The sequence below is a fragment of the Procambarus clarkii genome, chromosome 5, assembly GCF_040958095.1.
Source record: "Procambarus clarkii isolate CNS0578487 chromosome 5, FALCON_Pclarkii_2.0, whole genome shotgun sequence".
Taxonomy (NCBI): domain Eukaryota; kingdom Metazoa; phylum Arthropoda; class Malacostraca; order Decapoda; family Cambaridae; genus Procambarus; species Procambarus clarkii.
Window position 1 is genome coordinate 17,606,500 of NC_091154.1, and position 12,047 is coordinate 17,618,546.

A 12,047-nucleotide genomic window follows, 5' to 3' on the forward strand; every position below is an offset into this window, starting at 1 on the left:
TCGCTGCGTCTCCCCCCTCAATGCCTCGCTGCGTCTCCCCCCTCAATGCCTCGCTGCGTCTCCCCCCTCAATGCCTCGCTGCGTCTCCCCCCTCAATGCCTCGCTGCGTCTCCCCCCTCAATGCCTCGCTGCGTCTCCCCCCTCAATGCCTCGCTGCGTCTCCCCCCTCAATGCCTCGCTGCGTCTCCCCCCTCAATGCCTCGCTGCGTCTCCCCCCTCAATGCCTCGCTGCGTCTCCCCCCTCAATGCCTCGCTGCGTCTCCCCCCTCAATGCCTCGCTGCGTCTCCCCCCTCAATGCCTCGCTGCGTCTCCCCCCTCAATGCCTCGCTGCGTCTCAATGCCTCGCTGCGTCTCCCCCCCTCAATGCCTCGCTGCGTCTCCCCCCTCAATGCCTCGCTGCGTCTCCCCCCCTCAATGCCTCGCTGCGTCTCCCCCCTCAATGCCTCGCTGCGTCTCCCCCCTCAATGCCTCGCTGCGTCTCCCCCCTCCAATGCCTCGCTGCGTCTCCCCCCTCAATGCCTCGCTGCGTCTCCCCCCTCAATGCCTCGCTGCGTCTCCCCCCTCAATGCCTCGCTGCGTCTCCCCCCTCAATGCCTCGCTGCGTCTCCCCCCTCAATGCCTCGCTGCGGTCTCCCCCCTCAATGCCCTCGCTGCGTCTCCCCCCTCAATGCCTCGCTGGCGTCTCCCCCCTCAATGCCTCGCTGCGTCTCCCCCCTCAATGCCTCGCTGCGTCTCCCCCCTCAATGCCTCGCTGCGTCTCCCCCCTCAATGCCTCGCTGCGTCTCCCCCCTCAATGCCTCGCTGCGTCTCCCCCCTCAATGCCTCGCTGCGTCTCCCCCCTCAATGCCTCGCTGCGTCTCCCCCCTCAATGCCTCGCTGCGTCTCCCCCCTCAATGCCTCGCTGCGTCTCCCCCCTCAATGCCTCGCTGCGTCTCCCCCCTCAATGCCTCGCTGCGTCTCCCCCCTCAATGCCTCGCTGCGTCTCCCCCCTCAATGCCTCGCTGCGTCTCCCCCCTCAATGCCTCGCTGCGTCTCCCCCCTCAATGCCTCGCTGCGTCTCCCCCCCTCAATGCCTCGCTGCGTCTCCCCCCTCAATGCCTCGCTGCGTCTCCCCCCTCAATGCCTCGCTGCGTCTCCCCCCTCAATGCCTCGCTGCGTCTCCCCCCTCAATGCCTCGCTGCGTCTCCCCCCTCAATGCCTCGCTGCGTCTCCCCCCTCAATGCCTCGCTGCGTCTCCCCCCTCAATGCCTCGCTGCGTCTCCCCCCTCAATGCCTCGCTGCGTCTCCCCCCTCAATGCCTCGCTGCGTCTCCCCCCTCAATGCCTCGCTGCGTCTCCCCCCTCAATGCCTCGCTGCGTCTCCCCCCTCAATGCCTCGCTGCCTCTCCTTCTCAATGCCTCGCTGCCTCTCCCCCTCAATGCCTCGCTGCGTCTCCCCCTCAATGCCTCGCTGCCTTTCCCCCCTCACTGCCATTCCCCCCTCACTGCCTTTTCCCCCTCAATGCGCCTCCCCCCTCAATGCCTCACTGCCTTTCCCCCCTCACTGCCTTTCCCCCCTCACTGCCTCTCCCCCCTCACTGCCTCTCCCCCCTCACTGCCTCTCCCCCCTCACTGCCTCTCCCCCCTCACTGCCTCTCCCCCCTCACTGCCTCTCCCCCCTCACTGCCTCTCCCCCCTCACTGCCTCTCCCCCCTCACTGCCTCTCCCCCCTCACTGCCTCTCCCCCCTCACTGCCTCTCCCCCCTCAATGCCTCTCCCCCCTCAATGCCTCTCCCCCCTCAATGCCTCACTGTCTCTCCCTTTCAATGCCTCACTGCCTCTCCCCCTCAATGCCTGCCATCCCTCCCTCACTGCCTTCCTCATAACATGAGAACAGGAGGCTATGGAGGAGGGGGAGCTACTAATGGGGTGGAGGCTGTGTAGAGGCGGACATGTCTGTCAGTGCCTGCTCCCAGATGCCAACTGTGTATAATTCATAAATAAAACTATATTTGTTTAACCCTTTAACTGCACAACGTGCCTGCAGGCCCAGGCTTCAGGTGCGCAACGCGCCTCCGGGTGTTTTTATTTTTCACGTTCCATTCAAAACTCCCGCGGCTACATGGGGTTCACATCAGCTTCCTCAGGGTTCTTGTAAACAGACGCCATGTTAAAAAAAAACATGGTCCACATTACCGGGTGTCAGAGCTTCAGTAGTGAGTGAGCAACCAAGGCTGGCGCTCGCAGCATGAGCGCACAGCACTGCTGTTCATCGTGTGACCACAGCATCGCCTAATATTGTCAAAATATATAATCTTTTATTTAGCCTTAATAGTATTATAGAAGAGCTCGAGTGTGATAATGACTGGGTACAATGTTCAAATATCAGTGATTCAATGCTGTTCACGATTTTCACAGCGCTAGCCACAGCACCACAGCATTATTTTGTCCATCTAGGAATCTTCAAATGACTTTTTAGGTTCCTTTTCAAAATAAACTTGTGGTCAATTATTCATTTACATGTATTAGTGACCAGGATTGTGGTTATAATGAGCGTTGTGCGTACTGAGGAGGAATTTTGGTGAGGGAGGGAGGGAGGGAGGAAGGGAGAGAATTGAGGTAGCCTCACTGTGTGGCAGTAACTCTTGTTTTGCTCACTGTACTAGCTTCGTGGTTCGCTATGGGGAACACACGTGTACATGGGTATATACAGTGTGTGTGAATAGTGTAATAACAGCACCAGGAGTATGTTGTGAGGAGCTATTTTGGTGAGGGAGGTGACATCGTAATCGTAGCGTCGTCTGCTGTGTGATTTGTCATGCAGTGTATGGTGGCCATTGTACTGTTTGGACACAATACCGGCTTACTTGCATAGTTCTGGTAAATAAAACATGTAGATAGGTATATATAACATGTGTAAATCATGTAATAAATACAATAAAAGTATGGTGGGAGGAGCAATGTTGGCGAGTAAGATGTTGGAGTGAGGGAGGGCTGGCTGGGTGTGGCTGCTCACACTCGCGGTGTTCTGAGTGTGTTGATGGTGAATGTATATAGCGTGTGACAGTGTATAGTCTGTAAATAGATTGTATATATACATAAATTAGCATGATGTATGGTAAATATGTGCAACATATGTGTACACAAGTGTCATGCACGTAACACAGTGTCTTCGGACAGTACGGATGTTTTACTGCCATAATATAGTGTACGTGTTAATTATACATAGGATTAGCACGTAAAAACAAACAAAATGTATTTGGAACCGTGCGCAAAAAATTAACAAAAATATATTTGCAGCAACTCATGCGCCCCGCCCCGGACGCCCCACCGGCCCCAGGAGCATACTGCTCTGGCGCACGGGGAATGATGACGTCACGCCCCCACCTTTCGGAACCCATAGCAGCCAAAGTACAATTTCGAACTTCCGTTGCTATACCCATATACAGGGATGGGTTTTTGACACTTTCAGAAGAAAAAAGAATTTTTTCCCGAGGTTTCATTTCTTGCGCACTGGGGGAGATGTCATATTTATAGGCCGCACAGTTAAAGGGGTTAATTAATAAATAGGAAATCATATAACATGTTAATGATTAATAATGTATATTAATATATGAAATTAACATTTTGGCATAAATATTTTACAACTAAGATTAAAATTTGTAATACAATATGGGCGATTAAGTTTGGCAACCATCGCCTGGTCAGCAAATCCTTCCTTACTGCCTCCCTCACCACTCCACCAACAGAGAGGGGGAGAATTAGAGAGAGAGGAGAAATAGTGGGAGAAAGGGAGGGAGGGGACGGTAGGGAGAGATGCTAGGAGGGAGAATGGGAGAATTAGAGAGGGAGGGAAAGGCAGTCAGGCAGCCTGCCAGCCAGCCAGCCAGCCTCTCTGCCTGCCTGCGCCAATCCCTGCCATTCCCTCCTTCCCTAATTCTCCCATCCCCCCCCCTCACTACTTCCTGCCTACCTCCCCCTCCCTCTGTCACTAATTCTCCCCCCTCTCTCTCATTGTGCCTTCCATCTAAGCTCCACCATCCACCCACCAGTCAGCAATCACTGACGCAATGCGTGCATTTGGAGCCGACATGGTGCACAGATATTTCTTGATTGTGCAGATATGTAAAACAAAATTACAGAATGAACTCTCTAGCCTCGTGACAAATCAAAATAGGAATAATAGGCCGTGAATCTGTGAAATCACAGGGTAGAAGGCGGCAAACTGGACCATCTCCCACCCATCACCACAGGCCGGCGCGACGCTTGGCGGGCTGCTTCCTACCCGAACTTTGTTCGTGTAGCATGACTCTCCAACCCCAATCGGGAAACTGGAAGTTTCGGATAACTAAAGTTCGGAAACCAAGTAGTGCTCTGTACTGTGTATATAGTGTGTGAAACTGTACATATTGCAATTTTAGTGAATTTTTAACAAGTAATATTGCAACAATAAACATTTATTGTGGACACATTACTGACACATGTATCACAGTTCCATGGAACATTATGAACGTTCTACTGTATATTGTAAAGAACTCATATATGCATAATATACAATAAAAAACATAAATAAAACCGCATTGGAAATACATTGAACAAATAATTGAAAATATATATTTGTGGCAACACCCGGTGCTTGAATGGCCTGCACGACTGTGGGCAATTCATGCACGGGCGACCAGGCCCTGATGACGTCACAGCGCACCTTGTCCACGTCCCCACAGCCAAAGTAAGTGGAATTTGGTATTTATTTTTACAGACATGTTCTGGGAAGGGAATTTATCATTCTACGAAGAAAAAAAAATTTGGGGGGAACACTTTATTTCATGCGCACGGGGAATTTCACAATAAATTGGGAGCAGCACTGTGGTTAAAAACTCTTGGGTACAGTGTGTTCCATTAGGCACAGTGGGTCCGTCTAATCACCCAAAGCTACTCGAAGCTACCCAAAGCTTCCTAACATTATATTAGTAATGAATAAATATGATATATTTATTCATTATAATGTTGCTGCTGAATGTAGAACATGGAAAAACACATTTTTACTCTGATAAAGTATAGTTTCATAACAAAATTAGACGAAAATCAGCTGCTGGTGACACCAAAGCAGGTTGACGGCCCAAGGGACAATGTTGTGGGGCGACTTATCCAAGACACATTGTTGCTTGGTGAGTGTTTGCTGGCATATTAGCCTCCTGTACTGACCTGACCTGTAGGAAACTATATATCTTGGATAAGTTGTTCCACAACATTATCACTTGGATCGTCGACTTCCTATGGCCTCTCATGCCACTTAGTTTTGTATAATATTGTTATAAACGTGTATTATTTCAGAGAAAAATGTGTTCATGTTCTACCTTCAGCACCAACATTAACCCTTAAATGGCACTTGGCTATATACCATTTGACAACCACAGGCGCATACAAAAAAAAATATATATTTTTTCTTCCTAACCTGTTAATTTGTGTTCACTGATCATGGGAAAAATAATAAAAAAAATCGTAAGTGGCATATATTGGCCCGCTATAGGGCGGGGAAGTCTGGCAAATTATAGGCGCTGACTCAGCGTGCGTCCCAGGCGGTCTGTTGCTCGCTAGCTGTCAGGCCGGAGTTGCCACAAAAGAGATAATTACCTAATTATTTCAATGTCTCTGATTGATTTTTCGTATTTTTTTTTGCTGTAATATTATTCAATAGTGTGTAGTGTGATATATTTATATAATAAAATGAGTGAATCATCGCTGTACTCAAAAATATGGTGTGCATATTGTTGATTCAATTATGTTCATCAATCGGTGAACAAATACTTTGCCGGTTATTACATTATAAGCACAGGTTATATATAAGTATCTGCATGGTTTGTTCACTATAACGAATCACTAAGTAGCTATTATGAGTCAAAAAAGTAACGAGGAGTGACCGCCGTGTACCAGCCAGCCACTCCCGCCCTCCCTCCAGTCATCTGACTCGCCCACATTCTCCTCCCACAATACTGTTTTTGCTATAATTCACTATATACAGACGTTATATATAAGTATCTACATGTTTTGTTCACCATAACTGTACATCTAAGCTTGTATGGTGAGTAAAGGCACAAAGATGTGGCTACTCACACAGTCAGCTGATCGGCGGCCGCCCTCAAGGCCAGACGCACTAATATTTCTCCTCCAACAATACTGTGTGGTGTTATTACGCTATATACACACATTATATATAAATATCTACCCGTTTTATTCGCCATACTTGTACAAATAAACTGGTATGGTGCCCAAAGACCATCGTGGTAACCAGTAAACAACACCGTCGTCTGCACGGTGGCGTCATGCAGACGACGCCATCGCCCTCACCAAAATGGCGGCTCCAAACCTTCTCTTGCTGTTTATACCCTCTATACACACGTTATATATAAGTATCTACATTTGTGTTCACCATAGCGAACCACTAAGCTGGTATGCTGAGTGCAGTCAATAAAAGGTGGCCACACACAGTCAAAAGACATCGCCACCACCCTCCCTCCCACAGCATTACTCCTCCCTCCATGGCGCACAGCGCTAAATATCACCACAATCCTGCTATTATCAGAACTCTGGTCAGTTTTATCACAGTCAGGGGTCTTCTGTAATAATATCATCGCTACATAATACATGAACAAGTATAATTTGGCATTTTTAGGCGATGCTGTGGTCACAAGCTGAACAGCAATGTTGTTAGCTCATGCTGCGTGCGTCAGGCTTGGTTGCTCACTCAATACTGAGGCCAATAACACCTGGGAGTTTGGCCCACGATTTAAAAAAAAAAATGGCGTCTGTTTACAAGAGCCCTGATGAAGGTGTGGTGAACCCCGTGTATCCGCGGGCTATTTAAATCTTGCGTAGTACTCCAACACATCATATGACGTGATGCGCAGTTGACTGGAATAACGTCCAGCACGTCATATGACGTGATGCGCACTTTATGGGTTAAATTAAAAGAAATTTCCAATCTAAATTACAACACAACTAAAGAATTCATCCCCATTTGAGGTGGGGCGGCTGATGCAACAGCAGCCATGAATAGTTGGAAACTTTTGGCATTCCTACACTAGGAATTAATATTATTAGTAAATTTGATATCCTAACACAATACTTCTATCTTACTGCACTAATAGTTAGTATTTGGGGTGTCAGAAATTTCCGACAGTTGCAAAGGGCCAAAAAGCCCTTAGCGGTTTGAGGGTTTAGGGTTAAAGAAGGTACAATGTAGTGCTGCATATTTAATCTTTTATTATATTACTGTATATTCTCTTTATGGTAAATTATATTTCAATTTGACTTACAGAAAGACAGTTAATGTGAGCAAATTGATAATTTTGTTTTTTGCATAATATTAGGAACTGTGTTGGCAGGTTCGTTTAGTGGAAGGAAAGCTGGAAGAGAGTGCATTAGAGAAGCTGGAGGAGGGTGAAGGGAAGCGGCTCCCTGTGGACTTGCACCTGGATTGGGTGTTGGGGAAGATGCCTAAAAAGGTAAGTGATCTTGGATGATGATTTGAAGGTGGTTGAGGTAATTTCCAAAGTGTAATTACCCAACTGTAGTTACAGGACTAGAGCTATGCTCATGGTGTTCCATCTTCCTGCTGCACTATCATGTAATGCTTTAAAACTACTGATGGTTTTGGTCTCTACAACTTCACATGTTTCAACCATCTACCCCTCTGTTTTCGAAACTGAATTTTCTTAGTTCTTGAGCAGCTTTATGTAGTTAGTTTAAAAACTGTCTTCTTGTTTTTGAAGTTCCAGGTCTCTGGAATTCTTTCCCTGTCAATTTCATTGATTCCCATTACTATTTTATACGAGGCAATCATATTGCCTCTTATTTTCTGGGGGGAGCCCCGTCGGCTGCCCAGAGCTATCTGGGCTGATATGCTAATGTTAGACTTTGGCATCAGTCATGTGTATGGAGTTCTGTGGGCCTACCGGGCACCACTAGCCAGAACCTGGCCCTCTCGGAAGAGGCACGAGGAGCAATGGCCTATAGAAACCCCATGTGGTTGGAATCATTGTGTCTTATTGCCTCTAATATGCCTCTATGCCTCTTGCCTCGTATGCCTCATGCCTATGCCTCACATGCCTCTGTCTAATCATTCTATTGTCTTATAGCAATGGAATCATTGCTTGTCTTACTGTATCGTGACCCCATTGCATCTACATGCATACTGATATTGATCCTGATCGAAATCTTCTGTCTCCTATCCATACTAATCAGCACATTGACCATCATTATTGCAGGTATTACACAGCAAATCTTGCAAAAAACAAACTCCTAAATAACACCTGCTTATCAGTTTACAACCAAAATGTTAGATCACTTGGTAAACATTTTGATGATATAAATGCACTACTCACAGCACTAGGTTATAAATGATAATTTATTATTTTAACAGAAACCTGGCTAAGTAAAGACTATACCCAACTCTACAACTTTGCTGGTTATAAAGCCATTCACAACCGCAGGCCTAATAAAAAAGGAGGTGGCACAGCATTATATTACAAAGATACCTTCATCTGCAATAGTGTCATTAGTGATAGTGACGACTATTGTGAATATACCTTTGCCAAGTTCTCCAGTAAATCCCTTAAATCCTCCCTGACTATCTGTGCCATCTATAGATTTCCTAATACCAACATAGCTTCATTCTCAGACAACATAAGGAATCTTATCATAAATAACAATCTCAACAAAATCGCATCATTCTGGGAGGTGATTTCAATATCGACCTGGGTCTACAAAATAACCCTCTAGTTGATTATTTCCATAACAGCATGAACTCCTGTATGCTAATCCCCACAATCACCAAGCCCACCTGAGTCACTCAAACATCTGCCACTAACTTAGATCACTTATGGACTAATATAACAGCTCCCCTTACATCTGGTATAATCTATGACAGAACAACTGACCACTATCCTACCTTCCTTATAGCAAACATGGACATAACATCACCAGAAAGCAAGAAACTCTCATTCAGGCTGCACAGTGAATCATCTTTAGCCAATCTCTCAAATGCACTTCACAATATTAACTGGGAATCTGAATTCAATAATACACAGGATATAAACTCATCAACTAACCTCTTTCTCTCCAAAACTCTAAGCCTCTACAACACTCATTATCCCCTCCTCACCAAGCAAGTAACTGACAAAAGAATAAACAATCCATGACTCACAAGTGGCATAGTCAAATCAATCAACAAGAAACATGAATATGAATAGAAACTTAGGTTTGGCCTGGTTACAAAGGAAGTAGTTAAAAGGTACTCATCAATGCTTACCAGTATCATAAGAAAAGCTAAACTTTCATATTATGAGACTAATTCAAAGAAGCAAAAGGCAACATGAAAAGCACATGGAAAACCATCTCTAATATCCTAGGAACTAAACAACACTCCCACGACCAGATATCACTTCCTAAGGATGGCTATACACCGTCAGCTGATTTAGAAATGGCAAATGAATTTAATAGCTTCTATTCATCGGTTGGTGCTAACCTCACCAGTAAAATCCCACAGACCCAGACACATATCAACACATCTCTCAGGTAGCTATCCAAACTCTCTTCTCCTTTCACTAGTCAGCCAGACAGCTGTTGTGTCCATACACTCTTTAAAAACAAAGGCCGAGAACATCGGTGAAATCCTATCCATTGTATACAAGAGCGCCTCCCATGCCTTTGCACCACCTATAGCTCTGCTGTTCAACAAATCCCTTGAGTGTCATACCTTCCCTGATATCCTTAAAAAAGCAAGAGTAACGCCAGTTCATAAAAGAGGCAATCTGGCAGACATAAACAATTATAGACCAATATCAAACCTACCCATACTATCAAAAATATTTGAAAAAATTATCTACAAACAGCTCTACTCCTACCTTGTAAAATTCTACATACTCGGCTCCTGTTAGTTTGGCTTCCGCTCCCAAAAGAGTACCAACGATGCAATTATTATTCTCCTTGATATAATTTACTCAGCCCTTGACAAAACTGAGTTTCCGATTGGACTCTTCATAGACCTGAGAAAGGCCTTTGATACTGTTAATCAAAACTACCTCTTACATAAACTCCATCATTATGGAACCGGAGGCCATGCCCTGGACTATATCCAATCCTATCTTAGTGATAGACACCAATGTGTAGCCATCAATGATATAACCTCTCCCACTCTATGAATAACCGTTGGAGTGCCACAGGGCAGCATCTTGGGACCTCTCCTTTTTCTTATGCACATCAATGGCTAATGTCACAAACATTCTGAAACCTATATTTCTGGGGGGAGCCCCGTCGGCTCCTCGGAGCTATTCCAGGCTGATATGCTAATGTCAGACTTTGGCATCAGTCATGTGTATGGAATTCTTAGGCCTACCGGGGACCACGGCCAGAACCGGGCCCCTCAGAGAGGCAAGGGGAGCAATGGCCTATAGAAGCCCCCATGTGGTTGGAAGCATTCTATGTCTGCCATCGACCGGAACAGGCACCCAGAAAGGTAAGCGGCTCAAAACAAACCCCTATTCTGGTTAAAATTTCTACCAAAAGCCGAACTAGTGGATAGAACTCCCCAACAGAAAACAAGCAAACTAGTGTGACGTCACACGCCGCCGTGCCGCTGTCTGCGCAGCTTCCCCCTCCCCGGGAGGGGGAAGGGGGAGCCCCAGACCCCCTGCGCCGGCTACCCACACCTCAGTTCTTGAGGCTGATGCTATAGGCGATGGTCGTGTGCTCTGGCTCCGGTGTCGCTACAGCACTGTGCTTTGCATGTGGTGTTTGTTTTTGTGGGTGCGAGAGCCAGGAGTTATCTTCAGTACTCGGGCTGCATGTGCCTAGGGCTGCCTTCCCTAGGTGCCCTGTAAGTACTGCCCTTGGGGCCACCTTCCACAGGCTCCTCGGGGTCTGCCTCTGATGGTCTGTTTTATCTTTCGGTTTTTTGGCCGCCTGTTGGGCTCTTGGGTGTTCTGTTCTCCCTTGTTACTGGCAGGTAAGAGGCAGTTTGCACTGGTAGGGGCGCAAGGTGCTGCACAGCTTGTATTCCTGACATAGCGGCCAGCTCTGTTCCTTGGGATTCGCTGTCTTCTTGCGGGGTTTAGGTTTTCTTTTTGGTTTTTGCCTGGTGGGGGTTCTGTCGTTTTATTCCGTTTGTTTTTGCCCTTCCACTGTTCTCCTTGGTGGCGCCCCCTGCTAGGTCCCCGTGAGTGTACACGTCCCTGGGGTACAGCTATAGAAGTTTGCTTGTAGTTTTGGGCGCCGGTTAGCAGCGCCCTGCCTGGGACTACCTGAGCGCGAGTCCTCTTCAAGTAAACGCTCAGGATCCTGGGAATCCCCTAGGGGGCACGTGGGTCCGATGGATGTGACCCCGGAGTCCCCACATGCTGTGTGCGAGTTTGAGGGTTGCTCGGTCCCCCTTGTCACAGGGTGACCCTCATTGTTTTTGCCTCTGCCACGCTGCTTGTTGGGTCGGTGATACTTTCGACCCTGAGTCCTGTGAGTGTTGCTGCTTGCTTGTGACTCAATTTACCCAGTCCTCTGATGATTCTCTAAGGGTACAGGCGGCGCATGCGTTGCAGTCTAGGTTTCGTCTGTTGCAACGCACTCGGTTGGTTGCTCACCCGGATGCCCCGGGGCTGCCCCGCTTTGCTTTTTGAGACCCGGACTTGGGGGTGGGGGTCGCTTCGATCCTGGTTCAATCTGCACCTCCTCGTCCTTCCCCTTCTGTTCGTTCTGGTCCGCCCCCCCCTGCTTCCGACCCCGAAGCGTCTGAGGGTTTCGGGGTCGGAGCAGGGGTTACTTGATCTCGAGACTCGGGCAGCTTCAGGAGGTGCCCCTTCCGGGGGAGGGGGGCGGCAGAGGCATTCGAGTCTTGTCTCCCGGCCTGACCAGGTCTTCTGGGTCTGACCAGTGGGCCCCCCTTCCTCCAGCTTTTCCGGCTGCTCCGTCCTTGTCTTGTGGGGCTTATTGTTACAAGGAGTGGGGTTTTCTTTTCCCCCCCTCTGCGTACGAGTTGCATTTGGTGTCGGCCCCTCCCCGGGTTCGATTCCGTGTTC

General features: G+C 47.8%; 1 protein-coding gene across 1 annotated transcript in view; it reads left to right on the plus strand.

Annotated features, from left to right (window-relative positions):
* LOC123766585 (phosphoribosylformylglycinamidine synthase) overlaps positions 1–12,047 on the plus strand; it is a 452,541-nt gene that overhangs the window by 203,069 nt on the left and 237,425 nt on the right. The window contains exon 14 of the mRNA XM_069302853.1: positions 7,365–7,484. Coding sequence (XP_069158954.1) covers positions 7,365–7,484 — 120 coding nt within the window. The remainder of the gene's footprint in view (positions 1–7,364; positions 7,485–12,047) is intronic.